Source organism: Ranitomeya imitator, chromosome 1 (genome assembly GCF_032444005.1).
Source record: "Ranitomeya imitator isolate aRanImi1 chromosome 1, aRanImi1.pri, whole genome shotgun sequence".
NCBI lineage: Eukaryota > Metazoa > Chordata > Amphibia > Anura > Dendrobatidae > Ranitomeya > Ranitomeya imitator.
Genome location: NC_091282.1, coordinates 532,269,964 through 532,292,229, shown reverse-complemented (window position 1 = coordinate 532,292,229; position 22,266 = coordinate 532,269,964). Strand labels below are relative to the sequence as shown.

General features: G+C 43.3%; 1 protein-coding gene across 2 annotated transcripts in view; it reads right to left on the bottom strand.

The window, feature by feature from the left end:
* PAX5 (paired box 5) overlaps positions 1 to 22,266 on the bottom strand; it is a 517,932-nt gene that overhangs the window by 27,146 nt on the left and 468,520 nt on the right. For both annotated transcript variants that reach the window (XM_069767486.1, XM_069767494.1), the window contains one exon: positions 286 to 372. In XM_069767486.1, coding sequence (XP_069623587.1) covers positions 286 to 372 — 87 coding nt within the window. The remainder of the gene's footprint in view (positions 1 to 285; positions 373 to 22,266) is intronic.

The following is a 22,266-nucleotide window of genomic DNA, read 5'->3' as shown; positions in this document are numbered from 1 at the left end:
TACATACATGATAAGTAGCATAGTGAAAACAAACACATTAAAGCCATAGGTCTGGCCTCTTTGAACGGGGAAAGACAGTCTGTGGCTACAGGTTTCTGAGATGTAAATCCAGTACTGTGTGTCTGGCTATTTCACAAGTGGAAAGTCTATACTTTCTCAACTAGCAGAGATTTAAATATCAATGACATTATTATTCCAAGCTATATGGTCTTCGTTATGGTTAAACATGACAAAAATCAATAAAAATTACAATTATACAAAAAAAACTAAAGAATTAACACCCACCTAATAAGCCAGGATTAGGAAATCTCCATGAATCATTATAAGACGAATATTGTGGATGGCTGTATGGACTCCCAGAGAAATCACTCCCTACAATGCAATCAAAAAGACATTATATAAAAAGTAAAATATGCAAATGACATTAACATTTAGTATGTCTATACTAAATAAATATACAATATGCAGTATATATATATATATATATATATATATATATATATAGTAGAAAAGACAATATTGTGCTTTTTCGTGCATTATTTTGCATATATTCTTCAGTTATAGAATTGGAAATAAATGAAACTGAAAGACAAACATGTATTTAATAAATATAATGTTAAAATAAAAAATAAAAAGTGCTTTATTGAGTAACTATACGTTTCTAAAGAATTAGAATAGGGACTCAATGAAGTTGTACAGCTTTATTAGTTCGGATTTTAATGAACATGCAGTCTTCAAAAAGTTTGTCTTCCACCCTTGAAGTATTAGAACAGAGAAAACATGAGTGATGGTTGCTGTGAATTTACAAATATTCCATGCACATGGCATAAAACAACTGTCAGTGCAGTGATGGGGAAAGTAGGTATTTTTTAAATAACCTCCATCTATTGTTTGACATACAATCGGTAGAAAACATAAGTTTGTCTGTGGTAAGAATTTTCATTGGATATCCATGCAGGCCATACTGTGAATGATCATCATAAGCTATAGGGACACTCGTCTTAAGTCAGTCTTAGTACTTTGTATAATCAGTTTCAAGTCAAGTTTGTATCGATTTTTTTTCAGTTAGTAGTGAATAATTCTTGTAGAACCTAATTTTGCTCTCCAGGCAATGAAATTAGTGCTTATGGCTATAGAGTATAGGTACAGTTAGCTTTACTCTCTCATACTATCGTTATGTTTTCTGTAGGATGAGGTTGAATATGGAGAAAAAAGGGGAGTAATCTGCCTTCCCATCACAGTCACGGATACAAACTAAGCCAATTAACCTATTAGTATATTTTTGGATTATGATAAAAGCTTATAAATGGAAACATCCGCTCACATATACATGTGTTGTGAATGAGAGGCTAGCATGGGTGCACGTAGACGTCTTCTGAGTATTACATGACAAGATTACATTTTGATAACAAGATTCATCTTGGTACAAAGCAGAGTAAAGGAATTATCCTTTTCAACTCTAAACACTTCCACATGGACATCATTCCAGACAGGCTTGTGTTTCACTGTTCGATCTTCTTTTTACTTCTGTACCAAATTTCTTCTCATTGACTGCTTCTGCAAACACACATTTCTAGCTGTCTCTGGGGATACTGTATTGCCTGACAAGCTGAGGCTTCCAATTCTCTAGTTTTTATGCCTGAGTAGTCAACTGTCAGCCTTATGCAGTGCGGGCTAGCCAAAAGCTTAAGGAGTATTCAGCACCAACAACTAAGTAATTCTTCTGCCTACATACCAGCCCTTTCCTCCAAAGCACTCACTGTTCAGTGTATCTAGTCGACTTGCGTCACCAATGGGGATTAAATGGTTAATAGTAAAGAATCTAAGCAGTAGTGTAAGTATAGCAGAAGAATAGAGTATAAACAATCTGTCACAACCATATAGGCAAAAATAACAAGATACCATCTAGGAATACAAAAATTGCATGATGGTATTCATTGTAAAGAGGCCAGCGTGCTATCTTTCTACCTCAGCATACATTTTACACAGACTTCAGTATAAAATCACCCTCAAGACACAAAGACAAACATATTAATAATCTAGTAATGTATTCAATCTAAAAGTCTTTATTATTCTAGTGGATATTTAAAGGAGGTTATCTGGGACGTTAACATTTATGGCTTATCTTATCTGTGTGTATATTCTCTCATTTGATAAAATCGGTCCGATAATGCTCATCACACTCTGATTACAGTTTGATCAAAGTGTGATGCGATTTTCTTGGATGAGGAAAAGATGAAAAATAAATTTCTCCGTCTACACTGTGTCTACCCGTTGAAATCGGTACAATTTTTTCCATAGACTGTTAGGGGTTGAGTTCCTGCCTCTGCACAGGGGGAATCTCGGGCCATCTCCGCTCAGCTCAGCTCAGCAGAGATGTCGGTCCCAGCATCTTGCTCAGTCTGACTCTGTGCAAAGAGTTACTGCTGCATTTCCTGCTTCTGCCATTGAAGTCAGTGCTGGGCAGCAGCGAGCAGACACTTCTGGGACTAAGTCCTGCTTTTCACGTTCTGAGCATGCCCAGAGTAAGATCTCTCAGTGGAGATCGAGGGTCACATGATCAGATACTGCAGCTAAGGCCATTGGTCCTTCAGGAAGGCCCTGTAGGTGCTCACGCTCTGTGGCAGCCTCTCATTGGTCCTTCTAGGAAGGTCCTATACATGCTGCAACTATTTAAGGCTTGCATAGCCGCACGGCCATGCGCTAGTATTGTCTTTTGTTATGTGCTTTGCGCCAGTGTGGTCACGTGAGAGTGTGTTCAGGGACCTGGCTGAAATAAGCCCCTAGAATGCTGGCACCTCCAGCGAGGCCATATAGTGCCGCCGTTTGCTAGCAGCAGGTACTCCTGCACGGTGGACCCCGGGCTGCGAACACACCAATATCAATAAAAACATCTCTATTTACTCGGTGCGTTCCGCTAGCCCTAGCATAGACTCATTGGCTTGCGTGGCCAAGTGCGATCTGAACATTGGATGCAAATCGGGCATGCTGCAAATTTTTTCTTCAGACTCTGTCCAATTAAAAAAAGCAGACATGTGCATGGCCCCATTCGATAACATTGGTCTGAGTGCGAGCCGATGTTTCTGCAAGAGCCTTTAGGATAGGCCATCACTGTGACACCCAACACCACCGCCGATCCCAGAGCTGGCAGTTTTTGAGTGTTCCCAGGCATTTTTAATGCAAGGCTGCATTTTACAATAGCTTTATTAAAAATGTGGAGCATAGTGTTAAATCACATCTAAAATCACAATTTTATGCAATGCAATTTCACATTGCATGTCATACCTTGCTGTGGAGCCTGAGCTTTAGAAAGCAATATACAACTGCCATGCATACAGATAATGCCTTCATTTTCACATGGTTTGCCCCTATTTAGCCTCATGCACAGGCTACATTACAGATCAGTGTTGCACAAATTCATAATTTGGCACAGATAAACATCCTTTGTCCCATTATGCATCTTTTAACCTCCGATGTTATATGGAGGAAAAATTGCATGGTAGCACATAGAGTGCTAAGAAATATATGGACTGTATGTCTTTATACATGTTCTTTGCAGTCACAGTGATGGGTCAGGCACTATGGTCTCTGCCTGTACAGCATTCTGCAATATTGATCACCATTTAACACATGGTAAGTGCTACAGCTTGATATTTAATTTAATGCTGTCAGCACACATGTGGTGATAACCCAAAGTGCCACAAAATGTTTCCGCCTCGAATTTTAGTGCTAGAAATGTTCACTCTTTGCATTGGCTTATCTTTACTCTACACAACAAGCAGTAGACTATGCAGAAACGTGTGTAAATCTGTGCCTTAAAGACCCTAAAATGCACAAAAATGAACATAGCGATCATTAGCAATTTATAGTTATGCAATTCTGTCTTGAAAAAGTCTAGGTAGTCTTGGCATCACTTGCACTATTCAGACATATTTAATTAAAAGTAGATTTCTGTAATTTTTAGCATTCGATGACTTTGTATTTTGCTTTCTAACATTTTCCTTTGTAAAGGTAATCATACGGACTATAAACTTGTTCAGCAATTTCCAATAACAATCATAATCTTGGGAGTTAAGTTATGCTTGAGTGAATGGAGAATCAAGCTAAACACTGCACTTAGCAACTAAATTTACAGAAGCAGCTTGTGTGTTACATTAAAAGTGCATGAAGAAATAGCCATTTAATGCACAAATATCTACATCTATAAAAAGCGCTATTTGCTGCAAAGCGTAACATAAATTATAGTAAAACATTTGATGACAAAATCTATTCTCTCAATAAAGCACATGCTACCACTAAACACTCACTCACAAGTCTTATTACTAAGGCAACTGTACCAACTCTATGAAATGTCATTCATTTTAAAATGCCCTTAATTAGTGTTTGTACTGTACGTGTAAATAGGGCCGTTACATTCAGCTCTATTAAATGTGTCAAGATAACCCACTTCTAAAAGGATAACACCCAGGAGCATTATGCAGAGTACATCAGCATGGTCTTTACATTATTTTCAGCAATGTCAAGTAAACTATCACAATTTCATTTACTTACAAGGTCGTTGAAAATATTGGACATCTACAGTTACTAATTCTACTACTACTACCAATAACAATAATAAAAAATAGTCAATATTACTATTTACAGCATGTGATCACACAATTTAATGCTGCACGTGATTTAACGTGCTTAAAAAGGTACTACCATTGGTAAGTCATAGGGATCACTAATATATAATCTACCTCATAGATGCTAATACACAAAAAGGTAATAAGAGTTAAGGACTAGGGAAGAACAAACCTGCTGAGGTGCTAACCAAGTGTCTTCAGCAAGCTCGAATAATATGTTCGAGACCCCGCAGCTGCATGTCTCGCGGCTGTTAGACAGCTGTAACACATACAGGGATTTCCTGTTTGTTAGGCAATTCATGCATGTTTTGCAGCTGTCTAACCACCGTGATGCATGCAGCTGTGGGGTCTCGAACATATTATTCGAGCACACCAAAGACACTCGGCTAGCACCCGAGCATGCTCGGATAACAATTTATCCCATCACATTCTCTCATCACTATTAAGCACCCATTCTTTCTGATTGCTTCCTGCAGAAATCTATAAATGTTCAGAGAATGCTAAACAGACGTAAATGAGACTTGAATTGAGGTAAGAGTGTCTTAAGCATTCCATATATGAGCTGTAAATGCACTGTTTTAAGTTTGAATGTTAATTCATTTTTAGTACAAGATACATGTAAATGTGTACTGTATACACACCACACACACTAGTAACTAATTAAAGAGGTTGGCTACTACTTTTTTCTTGATGACCCATCCCCAGGATAGGTCATCAATATTTAATCTGTGGGCTAATTAGCTATTACTGATGCCAGGGGATGTTCTCAAATGCTGCAGAAACACAGCAGCTCCATCAAAACTATCGTGGTCGGTCGCGGCTGGGTACTACAAAGGGTGAATCTGCAGAACCCAGCAGCGATCTCTATAAAAATTATAAATTTACAGTCCTCCAGCAGTAACTGAAAGCTGATCGACAAGGGTGCCAGATCAGCCATCACCGAGCTGCCATCAATAAAAAGGTACATTTGGCATGAATTTGTCCAGGATCCTCTAGCCCCAGTTGAAATGAAAATTGCCATCAACAGCTGTGTACAAATAAGAGTTTAGCTGTATATATTTTTCAGTGGCAGTCAGTAAAAGATGTATAAGGCATATAGTCAGATAAACATGGCCATCTTTGGCAGGACCTTATCAAACATAACCAAAGATGGTATTAACTTAGCCTTATTAAACCATAACAAGGACATTATTCTCTCCCTTTAGAATATATTATTCGTGTATTGCTGGTGCTACCTCACAACCTGGAATTTTACATTTTTTGAGGGTTTACATCAGTTTATGTAAATAACATGCCTACAACTATGAACATTTTGTCTTCTTTTGTTTGTGAACTAAACCACATATAGGACAAAAATACTGAAAACTTCAGAGTGGATAACTATTCACCCCTCTAAAGTCAGTACTTTGTAGAGCCTCCTTTGGTGGCAATTACAGCTGCAAGTCACTTTAGATAAATCTCTATGTGCATTCCACAACTTGAAACCATAAAAAGAGGACTTGAGAATCCTCCAAAAATCTGTAAAAAAAACACCAGGAAAAAAAGACAGAGACGCTTACCTGCCCAGGCCTCAAAACGAATGCACTAGTGCATTCGTTTTGAGGCCTGGGCTGGTAAGCGTCTCTGCCTTTTTTCCTGGTGTTTTTTACATTACTCAACTTGCCACTGGGATTTTTGCACATTCCTCAAGGCAAAACTGCTCCAGCTCATTCAAGTTAGATGATTTCCTCTGGTGAACAGAAACTTCAAGTCTGACCACAGATTCTCATTTGGATTAAGGTCTGGGCTTTGACTAGGCCACTCCAAAATATTTACACATTTCCCCTTAAACCACTCGAGCAATGCTTTAGAACTATTCTTTGGGTCATTGTTTTGTTGGAAGGTGATCCTCAGTCCCAGTCTCAACTCACTGACAAACTGAAACAGGTTTTGTTCAAGAATATTTTGCCGCATCTATTTTCACCTAGAATTGGACCTTTTTTCCTGTCACAGCTGCCAAAAAACATCCCCACAGTATGATGCTGCTACCACCATGGTTTTCAATGTGGGGGATGATGTTCTTCTGGTGATGAGCTGTGCAGGCTTGATGCCAGATATAATATTTACCTTGGTTGCAAAAAAGTTAAATTTTGGTCTTATTAGACCCCTGCACCTTCCTCCATACATTTAATGAATCTTCAACATGACTTTTGGCAAACTCAAAACAAGTCTTACAAATTTTGTGTGTAAGTAAAGGCTTTTTTCTGCCCACTCTTCCATAAAGGTCACCTCTGTGGAATGTTTGGCTTATTGTGGTCGTATATACAGATATTTCAGTCTCAACTTGGGAACTCTACAGCTCCTTCAGTGTTACCTTTGATCTCTGTGTTGCCTTTCTGATTATTGCCCTCTTTGCTCGGGCAGAGAGTTTTGGTGGGCAGCCCTCTCTTGGCAGGTTTGTTGTTGTACCATGTTCTTTCCACTTGTTGATAATGGATTTGATGGTGCTCAGGGGATCATCAGAGATTGGAATATTTTTAATAACCCAACCCTGACTTGTACTTCTCAAAAACTTTGTCCCTAACTTGTTTGGAGATCTCCTTGGTCTTCATGGTGTTTGGTTGGTGGTGCCTTTAGCTTATTGGTGTTGCAGCCTCTGAACCTTTCAGAAAAGGTGTGTATATACTGATAAACTATGTGACACTTAGATTGCTCACAGGTGAACTTCCTTTCACTAGCATGTGACTTATGAAGATAATTGCTTGCACCAGAAATGTTTAAGGGCTTTATAGCAAAAGGGGTGAATACATATGCACATGCCATTTTTTTATTTGATCCGATAAATTTAATATATGCCTATATTTTTCTCACTTCACTAACTTAGACTATTTAGCGCTGATGCACCACATACAAATCAGGTTACAAAAATATTTAAACACAGGTTGTAATGTAACAAAATAGGTAAAAAGCCAAAGGGGGTGAATGCTTTCACAAGCTACTGTAGCTGTAAAATGGAAAATGTGGGGTCAACTGTGCAATATGAGTAGTGTTGTGACATTTATATATGTCTATAAAGAAGAGTATCTGCATAATTGTATGTTTTATGTGTTATCAAGAAAGATAACCAAAACATTCTGAAAAGTAGCTTAATGATTGTTAAGTATTGCACTCTAAGTACAGTATGTTTAATGATAGGATACATGAAGGCTGATATATAATTAAGCCTGCTTTGTTACTATACAAATAATGTAAACCCAATTCACACATAGTATCAATTCTCCCTGGGATTTACAGATGCAATTATTATCATTAATATAATTCTATTCTGACAAGCTGAAAGCTACTTATGAATCTGTCTGTGTACTTTATAAAGACAATGACTTTGTAGAGACTAAATTAATAAGTAACATATGCTCGCTGGTCTGTGGGGAAAGCTTCATTGGTTGTTGATTTTAAACATGCTTAACAATGTAAATATATGTAAAAATACACTGGTGCTCTTCCTGGCCAACTGATACTTACTGGTAGAAAGACAGGTTCTATGTGCTGACCCATCAGTGCTAATAGATAAAAGGAACAGGATAAACTACTGCGCTACAAAATTAACTTCATAGCGATCCCACTAGGAGTAGAGACCAACTGGTAGCAGTGCCTCAGGCTGATCGCCTCGAGGCCACGCGGCATTGATGCAGTAATTGATGCAAAAGGAGCCCCGACCAAGTATTCAGTGCATTTAACAAACATACATTTCAGCAGGCCAACATTTCGGATTTTACAATCATTTTTCAAGCTGGTGTTATAAAGTGTTCTAATTTACTGAGATAATGACTTTTGGGTAGTATTGAGCATTCCGATACTGTAAATATCGGGTATTTCCGATACTGAGTTCCGATATTTTTAAGATATCAGATACCGAAATCGGAAGTTCCTATAGTGCAATGATGCACTATAATGGAGTGTGGGCGGTGCGTGGACGGAGACTACATCTGTGTGTGCGGGCGGGGTCTGTGCGTGACCAAGGGGGGTCTGTGCAGGCCTGCCGGGGGTCTGTGCGGCCTGCTGGGGGTCTGGGCGGCCTGCCAGGGGTCTGTGCGGCCTGCCGGGGGGTCTATACGGGCCTCTCTGGGGTCTGTGTGACCTGCAGGGGGTCTGTGCGGCCTGCCGGGGGTCTGTACGGGCCTCTCGAGGTGTCTGTGCGGCCTGCGAGGGGCCTGGGTGGCCTGCCGGGGGTCTGTACGGGCCTCTCTGGGGTCTGTGCAGCCTGCCGGGGGTCTGTGAGGGTGAGCAGGCATCGTCTGATGGAACTACAAGTCCCATCGGGCTATGCCTGCTACTATGGCAGTGATTGACACATTAGCCAATGATGGGACAGTAGTAGTCCCATCATCCGGCTAATGTGTTGAATGTAAAAAAAAAAAAAATTACTACATACATACAACATACTACATACATACATACTGTTAGGGGTCGAGTTCCTGCCTCTGCACAGGGGGAAGCCATCTCCGCTGCGGTCTCCCATTCTTCTCCTGCCGCAGTGGAGCCTGCTCAGCGTAGGCATCAGTCCCAGCGTCATGCTCAGTCTGACACTGTGCAAAGGGTTACTGCTGTCCTTCCAGCTTCTGCCATTGTAGCCAGTACTGGTCAGCAGCGAGCAGACGTCTTTGGGACTAAATCCTACTTTTCCCCTTCTGAGCATGACCAGGGTAAGATCTCTCATTGGAGATCAAGGGTCACATGCTCAGGTACTGCAGCAAATCCTATTGGTCCTCTAGGAAGGTCCTGAAGGTGTTCAACGTCTGTGGCAGCCTCTCATTGGTCCTTCTAGGAAGGTCCTGTACTTGCTGCAGCTATAAGAAGTGCGCATGACCGCACGGCCATGCGCTAGTACCAATTTATGTATGAGCTCAGCGCCAGTGTGGTCATGTTTGTATGCAGTCAGGGACCCGGCTGAAATAAGCCCCTAGAATGCTAGCACCTCCGGCGAGGAGTTTCGTGTGTGTGTATTCAGGGACCCAGCTGAAATAAGCCCCTAGAATGCTGGCACCTCCGGCGAGGAGTTTCATGCTTGCATTTGACTGCATGACCACCATCTGCTCTACCAAGTAGCTGTGTTCCTCTGTGAGCCAAACAGGGCACAGCGTTATCTTTGCTAACAGACTCTGTGAAGTAACAGAGTCTGTTTATACTGCTATATTGTACCGCCATATCTAGCAGGTGCTTTCCTGCACGGTGGATCCCAGGTTGCGAACGCACCAGCTTCTTCTAATAAATATATATTCGGTGCATTTTGCCAACCCTAACACATACTACATACATACAACATACATACATACTACATACATACATACAACATACATACAACATACATACTACATACATACTGTACTACATACATACTACATACATACATACATACTTACATACTTCTTACAAACTACATACATACTACATACATACTACTTACATACTACATGCATACTACATACATACAACATACTACATACATACATACTACATACATATTGCATACATACTACATACATACAACATATATACTACACACATACTACATACATACTGCATACAATATATTCATACAATACATACATACAGACATACAGTACATATAACATAGAGTACATACTCACCATCACTTGTCATTTTGATCCCCGAAGGCAGTGTCATCTGTAAAAAATATTAAAATAACAAACAACCAATATACTCACTGATCCGCAGAAATCCACGAGTGTCCCACAACGATCTCCCGTGGAGAACGGAAGCATCAGCTGATGCGACCGCTCTCTAGGGCTCCAGGAATAAAATGACAGGAGGAAGGTATCCTTCCGCACTGTATTCCTCCGCCGCTGTTAAAAAAAAATAGTCCCAAGTCTCACTTTTGGCATTGCTGTGTGAGAAATGTTCCCATGCAGCAATTACCATAAAGTGAGACTTTGAACTCTAGTAACCTTTCAGTGATGCACTGCAGAAGCCATTGTCTCCTGTCAGTGTGTCACTGAGGGTCCTATAGAGCAGTGACATCACCCGATGTCACTGTTCTATGGGGGAGATCATCGTTGGACACTCGTTATTAATGTTTGTAGTATGTATGTAGTATGTATGTAGTATGCATGTATGTATGCATGTGGTATGTTGTAGTATGTATGTAGTATGTATGAAGTATGTATGTTGTTTGTATGTAGTATGTATGTAATATGTATGTATGTTGTATGTATGTAGTATGTATGTAATATGTATGCATGTAGTATGTATGTAGTATGTATGTAGTATGTATGTATGCATGTATGTTGTATGGATGTATGTAGTATGTTGTATGTATGTTGTATGTATGTATGTTGTATGTATGTTGTATGTATGTGGTATGTAGTATGTATGTAATATGTTGTATGTATGTTGTATGCATGCATGTAGTATGTATGTAGTATGTTATGTTGTATGTATGTATGTAGTATGTATGGTTTTTTTTTACATTCAACACATTAGCCGGATGATGGGACTACTACTGTCCAACCATTGGCTAATGTGTCAATCACTGCCATTGTAGCAGGCATAGCCCGATGGGACTTTTGGTCCCATCAGACAATGCCTGCACACCCGCACAGACGCCCGGCAGGCCACACAGACCCTAGAGAGGCCCGTACAGACCCCCGGCAGGCCGCACAGACCACCGGCAGGCCGCACAGACCCCAGAGAGGCCCGTACAGACCCCTGGCAGGCCGCAGAGACCCCCGGCAGGCCGCACAGACCCCAGAGAGGCCCGTACAGACCCACAGCAGGCCGTGCAGACCCCCAAGAGGCACTTACAGACCCCCGGCAGGCCGCACAGACCCCCGAGAGGCCCGCACAGACCCCCAGCAGGCCACTCAGACCCCTGGAAGCCCGCACAGACCCCCGAGAGGCCCGTACAGACCCCGACAGGCCCGCACAGACCCCCCACGGTCCCACACAGACATTCAGTCTCCACCCACGCACCGCCCACACTCTTCCCTCCTCCAGAACTGGATATCAAGGACAGAAAGGGCTTATTTTAATTCCAATATTTGTGTCCCATAGACTTGCCTTGGTATCGGCGATATCCGATATTTTTTGGATATCGGCCGATCCAATCCGATACCGATATTTCTGAATATCGGAAGGTATCGCTCAACACTACTTTTGGGATTTCATTGGCTGTAAGCCATAATCATCAACATTAACAGAAATAACCACTTGAAATAGATCACTCTCTTTGTAATAACTCTACATAATATATGAGTTTCACTTTTTGTACTGAAGAAATGAAATAGTTAACTTTTTGATGATATTCTAATTTTGTGCGAATCACCTGTAACTTTTATGACTTCAGGACAACATAATGTCTCTGTTCATTATCAATGGTTTCACTTGCATTGTGTGGAATCAGACTTCTGTCAGATGTTAGCAAGAAATTTGCTGTAAATATTCCATTTGCAGAGATAAGGATACTATCAAGTCAGCTGGGTCCTTTGAGGATGAGTTGGTCAAAAAGCCTACAAATACCAGTGCAGCTGGTTAGCAGGCTGTTCATTAACCATCAATGTATGCTTGTATGCTTTCCTTCCAAGAAGTTACTCACCCACCTTGATTATGACAATTCAAGGTGCATGAGGTGCTGTGTGGCATGGAGGTGATCAACCTGTGGCACTGCTGAAGTGTTCTAGAAGTCTAGGTTGCTTTGATAGCAGCCTTCAGCGCATCTGCATTGTTAGGTCTGGTGTCTCATCTTCCTCTTGACAATAACCCATAGATTCTCTATGGGGTTAAGGTCATGTGAGTTTGCTGGCAAACACAGTGATGCTGTTGTTTTTGAACCAGGTATTTGTAATATTGGCAGTGTGGACAGGTGACAACTGTGCCAAGGTGGAAACTTCACACTAGACCTCAAGCAGCTTGGATTGTGTGCCTCTCCCCTCTTCCTCCAGACTCTGGGACCTTGATTTCCAAATGAAATGCAAAATTTACTTAAGGCCCCTTCACATTAAGCGACGCTGCAGCGATACCGACAACGATCCGGATCGCTGCAGCGTCGCTGTTTGGTCGCTGGAGAGCTGTCACACAGACCGCTCTCCAGCGACCAACGATGCCGGTAACCAGGGTAAACATCGGGTAACTAAGCGCAGGGCCGCGCTTAGTAACCCGATGTTTACCCTGGTTACCATCCTAAAAGTAAAAAAAAACAAACAGTACATACTTACCTAACGCTGTCTGTCCCCGGCGCTCTGCTTCTCTGCACTCCTCCTGTACTGGCTGTGAGCACAGCGGCCGGAAAGCAGAGTGGTGACGTCACCGCTCTGCTTTCCGGCTGACCGACGCTCACAGCCAGTACAGGAGGAGTGCAGAGCACAGCGCCGGAGACAGACAGCGGTAGGTAAGTATGTACTGTTTGTTTTTTTCACTTTTAGGATGGTAACCAGGGTAAACATCGCTGGATCGGTGTCACACACGCCGATCCAGCGATGTCCACGGGAGATCCAGCGACGAAATAAAGTTCTGGACTTTGTTCAGCGACCAACGATGGCACAGCAGGGGCCTGATCGTTGGTCGCTGTCACACATAGCGATTTCCTTAACGATATCGTTGCAACGTCACCAAAAGCAACGATATCGTTAACGATATCGTTATGTGTGAAGGTACCTTTTCCTCTGAAAACAACACCCTAGGCGACTGAGCAACAGTCCAGTTCTTTTTCTCCTTGGCCAAGGTAAGACACTTCTGGCGTTGTCTATTGGTCATGAGTGGCTTGACACAAGGAATTCGATGCTTGTAGTCCATGTCCTGAATATGTCTCTGTGTGGTGGTTCTTGAAGCAATGATTCCAGCAGCAGTCCACTCCTTGTGAATCTCCACCAAATTTTTGAATGGCTTTTACTTAACAATCTGTTCAAGGCTGTGGTTAGCTTGTGCACCTTTTTCTACCACAATTTTACCTTCCATTCAACTTTCCATTAATATACTTGAATACAGCGCTCTGTGAACAGCCAGCTTCTTTAGCAATGACCTTTTCTGACTTACCCTAATTGTGGAGTGTGTCAATGACTGCCTTCTGGACATCTGTCAAGTCACTAGTCTTCCCCAGGATTGTGGAGCCTACTGAAAAAGACTAAGGGACCTTTTCAATGCTTAGGAAGTCTTGCAGGTGCTTTTTGTTAATTATTTTAATTTACTGAGATAATGACTTTTCAGTTTTTATTGGCTGCAAGCCATAATCATCAACATTAACAGAAATAAACACTTGAAATAGATCACTTTGTTTGTAATAACTCTATATAATATATGAGTTTCGCTTTTCGTATTGAAATAAATTAACTTTTTGATGTTATTCTAATTTTGTGAAAAGCACCTGTATGTGTTAGGAGTCGAGTTTCCTTTGCTGCACAGGGGGAATCTCGATCCATGTCTGCTGTGGTCTCCCATTCTGCATCGGCCGCAGTGCAGCCTGCTCAGCGGAGACGTCGCTCCCAGCGTCTCGCTGAGACTGATACTATGCAAAGGGTTACTACTGCCTCTCCAAGCTCTGCTATTGTACCCTGCACTGATCTGCAGCAAGCAGGCTTTTCTGGGACTAAGTCCTGCTTTGCACACACTGAGCATGCCCAGGGCAAGATCTCTCAGTGGAGATCTAGGGTCACATGCTCAGGTACTGCAGCAACTTCCATTGGTCCTTCTTGGAAGGTCTTGTAGGTGCTAGGACTAAGTCCTGCTTTGCACTCTGAGCATGCCCAGGGCAAGATCTCTCAGTGGAGATCTAGGGTCACATGCTCAGGTACTGCTGCAGCTCCATTGGTCCTTCTTTGAAAGGTTTTGAACGTGCTGCAGCTATATAAGCTTCGCATGACCGCACGGCCATGCGCTAGTATACATTTGTAAACGTGTGTGTGTTATGAGTAAAAGTCATTCTTTAAAATTCCCTCCCTATTGTATGACTGATCGCGGAAGGTGGAGGATTGCTATCTAGAGCCCGACTTATCCAACAGCACGTTACACAGTAATACAGCGTCTAGTTGCTGTGTCCGCCAGTGCGGCGCTGTGCGCTTTCACAGCGCTTTCCTAACCCAAGCCTGGGTGGTTAGCGGCATCCGCCAGTGCAGCACCGCACGCACTCTCGTGCATCTTTATTATTATTTCTGTCACTCTGACACCCCAGTTGCGGTGTCGAGCGCATGAGGTCTATATGAACTCAAATCCTGTGTCTTGGGATTGAGTTCTGAGACTCCTTGCTTGCGCTCTTGGTGCGGTACTGCAGCCCTGTGACGCAACAGGGTTTGCTTTCTTCACACAGGGTGAAGTTAACCCGTGTGTGTATTCACATTGAACCGCCATATAGTGCCACCATTTACTTAGCAGCAGGTTCTTTCCTGCACGGTGGATCCCGGGTGGCGAACACACCAATCTTACTTAATAAATACAGTTAGGGCCAGAAATATTTGGACAGTGACACAAGTTTTGTTATTTTAGCTGTTTACAAAAACATGTTCAGAAATAAAATTATATATGTAATATGGGCTGAAAGTGCACACTCCCAGCTGCAATATGATAGTTTCCACATCCAAATCGGAGAAAGGGTTTAGGAATCATAGCTCTGTAATGCATAGCGTCCTCTTTTTCAAGGGACCAAAAGTAATTGGACAATGGACTCTAAGGGCTGCAATTAACTCTGAAGGCGTCTCCCTCGTTAACCTGTAATCAATGAAGTAGTTAAAAGGTCAGGGGTGGATTCCAGGTGTGTGGCTTTGCATTTGGAAGCTGTTGCTGTGAGCAGACAACATGCGGTCAAAGGAACTCTCAATTGAGGTGAAGCAGAACATCCTGAGGCTGAAAAAAAAGAAAAAATCCATCAGAGAGATAGCAGACATGCTTGGAGTAGCAAAATCAACAGTTGGGTACATTCTGAGAAAAAAGGAATTGACTGGTGAGCTTGGGAACTCAAAAAGGCCTGGGCGTCCACGGATGACAACAGTGGTGGATGATCGCCGCATACTTAATTTGGTGAAGAAGAACCCGTTCACAACATCAACTGAAGTCCAGAACACTCTCAGTGAAGTAGGTGTATCTGTCTCTAAGTCAAAAGTAAAGAGAAAACTCCATGACAGTAAATACAAAGGGTTCACATCTAGATGCAAACCATTCATCAATACCAAAAATAGACAGGCCAGAGTTAAATTTGCAGAAAAACACCTCAAGAAGCCAGCTCAGTTCTGGAAAAGTATTCTATGGACAGATGAGACAAAGATCAACCTGTACCAGAATGATGGGAAGAAAAAAGTTTGGAGAAGAAAGGGAACGGCACATGATCCAAGGCACACCACATCCTCTGTAAAACATGGTGGAGGCAACGTGATGGCATGGGCATGGATGGCTTTCAATGGCACTGGGTCACTTGTGTTTATTGATGACATAAGAGCAGACAAGAGTAGCCAGATGAATTCTGAAGTGTACCGGGATATACTTTCAGCCCAGATTCAGCCAAATGCTGCAAAGTTGATTGGACGGCGCTTCATAGTACAGATGGACAATGACCCCAAGCATACAGCCAAAGCTACCCAGGAGTTCATGAGTGCCAAAAAGTGGAACATTCTGCAATGGCTAAGTCAATCTTCAGATCTAAACCCAATTGAGCATGCATTTCACTTGCTCAAATCCAGACTTAAGACGGAAAGACCCACAAACAAGCAAGACCTGAAGGCTGTGGTTGTAAAGGCCTGGCAAAGCATTAAGAAGGAGGAAACCCAGCGTTTGGTGATGTCCATGGGTTCCAGACTTAAAGGGAACCTGTCACCCCGTTTTTTGAGATTGAGCTATAAATACTGTTAAATAGGGCCTGCGCTGTGCGTTACTATAGTGTATGTAGTGTACCCCGATTCCCCATGTATGCTGAGAAATACATTACCAAAGTCGCCGTTTTCGCCTGTCAATCAGGCTGGTCTGGTCAGGTGGGCGTGTTCACAGCACTCTTTTCTTCCCCAGCTTTCCGTTGGTGGCGTAGTGGTGTGCGCATGTCCAGAGTTCCGACTTCCCTGCGCCCACGTGAAGACACAGCGCGCGATCTGCGCTGTAATCCCTTGCATCGGTGGGGGCGGCCATCTTCCTGGGGCCGCGCGTGCGCAGATGGAGTGCTCTGCTGCACGGGGCTTCAGGAAAATGGCCGCGGGCAGCCGCGCGTGCGCATTAGAGATCGCGGCGGCCATTTTCCCAAAGCCGAGATGCAAACTCGGCTTTGGGAAAATGGCCGCCGCGATCTCTAATGCGCACGCGCGGCTGCCCGCGGCCATTTTCCTGAAGCCCCGTGCAGCAGAGCACTCCATCTGCGCACGCGCGGCCCCAGGAAGATGGCCGCCCCCACCGATGCAAGGGATTACAGCGCAGATCGCGCGCTGTGTCTTCACGTGGGCGCAGGGAAGTCGGAACTCTGGACATGCGCACACCACTACGCCACCAACGGAAAGCTGGGGAAGAAAAGAGCGTTGTGAACACGCCCACCTGACCAGACCAGCCTGATTGACAGGCGAAAACGGCGACTTTGGTAATGTATTTCTCAGCATACATGGGGAATCAGGGTACACTACATACACTATAGTAACACACAGCGCAGGCCCTATTTAACAGTATTTATAGCTCAATCTCAAAAAACAGGGTGACAGGTTCCCTTTAAGGCAGTGATTGCCTCCAAAGGATTTGCAACAAAATATTGAAAATAAAAATATTTTGTTTGGGTTAGGTTTATTTGTCCAATTACTTTTGACCTCCTAAAATGTGGAGTGTTTGTAAAGAAATGTGTACAATTCCTACATTTTCTATCAGATATTTTTGTTCAACCCTTCAAATTAAACGTTACAATCTGCACTTGAATTCTGTTGTAGAGGTTTCATTTCAAATCCAATGTGGTGGCATGCAGAGCCCAACTCGCGAAAATTGTGTCACTGTCCAAATATTTCTGGCCCTAACTGTATATTCGGTGCATTCCGCCAACCCTAACAGTATGTTGCTGTGAATTTATTTTGTACACTATCTACTGTAGTCGCCATGCTTGTGTACAATTGATCTTACCGTAACAGCCAAACTTGTATACTATTGCTGTAGCTGCAAAAGTTTATGCCCCTTGGGGAGGAAAGTTAAAGAGGTATTCCTATATCCATGATCCTATCCTAATATGAAGTAGGTGTAATATTAATATTAGCAAATACCCTCAATTGGAAATGTAATATGGTTCTTCTGATTAACTATGTTGCTTACCCCATGTGAAGGGCATTACAATTGTGTAGATATCCATGGTTACAGCTATTCACATAGTAACAGTTAGTTAACCATGGATATCTGAGCTACTGCAATGCCCTGTAAATGGAGTAAGCGATATAACTATACTACATTTCTAATTGAAGGAATTCGCTATTATTATTATTAAACCTACTACATATCGGGATATGAATTGGGAGGTGGGAATACCCCTTTAACACCTTCACCACCTTGCGATTTTTTGCTTTTGTTTTTTTGCTCCCTTTCTTCTCAGAGCTATAACTTTTTTATTTTTTCATCAACATACCCATATGAGGGCTTGCTTTTTGCGGGACGAGTTGTACTTTTGAATAACATCATTGACTCTACCATATAGTGTACTGTAAAATGGGAAGCAAAAGTCCATATGTGGTGAAATTGCAAAAAAAGTGCAATTTTACAATTGTTTTTTTTTTTAATTGAATTTACCATATTTACTAAATGCTAAAACTGACTTGCAATTCTGATTCTCCCGGTCATTCCAAGTTTGTATATACCAAACATTTTTTTGCTTTTTTTCTTATTTAAATATTGAAAAAAATGGCTCCATTTTCTGAGACACCTAGTGTCTTAATTTTTCTCGATCTGGAACTGAGTGAGGGCTTATATTTTGTGTGTTGAGCTGATGCTTTTAGTGATACCATTTTGGTGTAGATATGATGCTTTAACCCCTTAGCGACCGCCGATACGCCTTTTAACGGCGGCCGCTAAGGGTACTTAAACCACAGCGCCGTTAATTAACGGCGCTGTGGAAAAAGTAAATAGCGCCCCCCAGAGTCAGATTTTCTCCGGGGTCTCGGCTGCCGAGGGTAGCCGAGACCCCAGAGAACATGATTCGGGGGTTTTTTAACCCACCCCGCATTTGCGATCACCGGTAATTAACCGTTTACCGGCGATCGCAAAAAAAAAAAACGCGATCTCTTTTTAATTTCTCTGTCCTCCGATGTGATCGGAGGACAGAGAAAAGGGGTCCCAGGTAGCCCCCCAATACTCACCTATCTCCCCCGATGCTCCTCGTGTCTCCCCGTGGGCGCCGCCATCTTCAATATGGCGGGCGCATGCGCAGTGCGCCCGCCGGCCGGCCCCGCGAGAATCTTTGGGGTCTCGGCTGCCGGGGGTAGCCGAGACCCCAAAGAGCATAATCGGGGTCGGTTTTAGCGATCCCTGTTTTGCGATTGCCGGTAATTAACTGTTTACCGGCGACCGCAAAAAAAAAAAAAAAAAAGTCAAAGTGTAATTCTCTGTCCTCTGATGTGATCGCACATCAGAGGACAGAGAAATAGGGGGATTCGGGGACCCTGCCATACTCACCTGTGTCCCTGGGTCCTCCTGCTGCTCCTCCTGGCCGCCGGCAAAAGAAAATGGCGGTCGCATGCGCAGTGCGCCCGCCACCTGTTTCCTTCTGCCGGCCGGCAGGCGAAGAGCAGTTGGGGCTAAAATTAGGGTTAGGGTTAGGGCTAGGGCTAGGGTTAGGGGTGGGTTAGGGGTAGGGTTAGGGGTAGGGTTAGGGCTAGGGTTAGGGGTAGGGTTAGGGCAAGGGGTAGGGTTGGGGTTAGGGGTAGGGTTAGAGGTAGGGTTAGGGATAGGGTTAGGGTTAGGGCTAGGGGTAGGGTTAGGGGTAGGGTTAGGGGTAGGGTTAGGGCTAGGGGTAGGGTTAGGGGTAGGGTTAGGGCTAGGATTAGGGTTAGGGTTAGGGCTAAATTTAGGGTTGGGGCTAAATTTAGGGTTAGGGTTGGGGCTAAATTTAGAGTTAGGGTTGGCGCTAAATTTAGGGTTAGGCTTCTTTCACACTTACGTCGGTACGGGGCCGTCGCAATGCATCGGCCCGACATACCGACGCACGTTGTGAAAATTGTGCACAACGTGGGCAGCGGATGAAGTTTTTCAACGCATCCGCTGCCCAATCTATGTCCTAGGGAGGAGGGGGCGGAGTTACGGCCACGCATGCGCGGTCAGAAATGGCGGATGCGACGTGCAAAAAAACGTTACATTGAACATTTTTTTGTGCTGACGGTCCGCCAAAACACTGATCCAGTGCACGACGGACGCGACGTGTGGCCATCCGTCACGATCCGTCGGCAATACAAGTCTATGGGCAAAAAACGCATCCTGCGGGCACATTTGCAGGATCCGTTTCTTGTCCAAAACGACGGATTGCGACGGATGCCAAACAACACAAGTGTGAAAGTAGCCTTAGGGCTAGGGTTAGGGTTGGGGCTAAAGTTAGGGCTAGGGTTGGGGCTAAAGTTAGGGTTAGAGTTGGGATTAGGGTTAGGGTTTGGATTAGGGTTGGCATTAGGGTTAGGGTTGGCATTAGGGTTACGCTTGGGATTAGGGTTAGGTTTGGGATTAGGGTTAAGGTTAGGGTTGTGATTAGGGGTGTATTGGGATTAGGGTTAGGTTTGAGGTTAGGGTTGAGATTAGGATTAGGGGTGTGTTGGATTTAGGGTTTTGATTAGGGTTATGGTTAGGGTTGACATTAGGGTTGTTTTGGGGTAAGGGTTGTGATTATGGTTAGGGTTAGTGATTAGGATTATGGATCAGGTTGGGATTAGGGTTAGGGGTGTGTTGGGGTTAGGGTTGGAGCTAGAATTTGGGGGTTTCCACTGTTTAGGTACATCAGGGGGTCTCCAAACACGATAGCCAATTTTGCGCTCAAAAAATTAAATGGTGCTCCCTCCCTTCTGAGCTCTGCCGTGCGCCCAAACAGTGGGTTACCCCCACATATGGGGCATCAGCATACTCGGGATAAATTGGACAACAACTTCTGGGGTCCAATTTCTCTTGTTACCCTTGTGAAAATAAAAACTTGGGGGCTACAAAATCCTTTTTGTGGAAAAATATATATATATATTTTTTTATGACTCTGCATTATAAACTTCTGTGAAGCACTTGGGCACTCAAAGTTCTCACCACACATCTATATAAGTTCCTTGGGGGGTCTAGTTTCCAAAACGGGGTCACTTGTGGGGGGTTACGACTGTTTAGGTACATCAGGGGCTCTGCAAACGCAACACAACGCCCACAGACCATTCTATCTAAGTCTGCATTCCAAAACGGCGCTCCTTCCCTTCCGAGCTCTGCCGTGCGCCCAAACAGTGGTTTACCCCCACATATGGGGCATCAGCATACTCAGGATAAATTGGACAACAACTTTAGTGGTCCAATTTCTCCTGTTACCCTTGTGAAAATAAAAACTTGGGGGCTACAATATCTTTTTTGTGAAAAAAAAAATATTTTTTATTTTCACGACTCTGCATTCTAAACTTCTGTGAAGCACTTCGGCATTCAAAGTTCTCACCACACATCTAGATAAGTTCCTTGGGGGGTCTAGTTTCCAAAATGGGGTCACTTGTGGGGGGTTACTAAAGTTTAGGTACATCAGGGGCTCTGCAATCGCAACATAATGCCCACAGACCATTCTATCAAAGTCTGCATTCCAAAAAGGCGCTCCTTCACTTCCGAGCTCTGCCGTGTGCCCAAACAGTGGTTTACCCCCACATATGGCACATCAGCGTACTCGGGATAAATTGGACAACAACTTTTGGGGTCCAATTTCTCTTGTTACCCTTGTGAAAATAAAAACTTGGGGGCTAAAAAATCTTTTTTGTGAAAGAAAAAAATATTTTTTATTTTCACGACTCTGCATTCTAAACTTCTGTGAAGCACTTGGGCATTCAAAGTTCTCACCACACATCTAGATAAGTTCCATGGGGGGTCTAGTTTCCAAAATGGGGTCACTTGTGGGGGATTTCTACTGTTTAGGCACATCAGGGGCTCTCCAAACGCGACATGGCGTCCGATCTCAATTCCAGCCAATTCTACATTGAAAAAGTAAAACGGCACTCTTTCTCTTCCAAGCTCTGCGGTGCGCCCAAACAGTGGTTTACTTCCACATATTGGGTATCAACGTACTCAGGAGAAATTGCACAACAACTTTCGTGGTCTAATTTCTCCTGTTACCCTTGTGAAAATAAAAATTTGTGGGCAAAAAGATCATTTTTGTAGAAAAAATGCGATTTTTTTTTTTCACGGCTCTACGTTATAAACTTCTGTGAAGCACATGGGGGTTCAAAGTGCTCACCACACATCTAGATAAGTTCCTTAAGGGGTCTAGTTTCCAAAATGGTGTCACTTGTGGGGGGTTTCTACTGATTAGGCACATCAGGGGCTCTCCAAACGCGACATGGCGTCCAATCTCAATTCCAGCCAATTCTACATTGAAAAAGTAAAACGGCGCTCCTTCACTTCCAAGCTCTGCGGTGCGCCCTAACAGTGGTTTACCCCCACATATTGGGTATCGACGTACTCAGGAGAAATTGCACAACAACTTTTGTGGTCTAATTTCTCCTGTTAC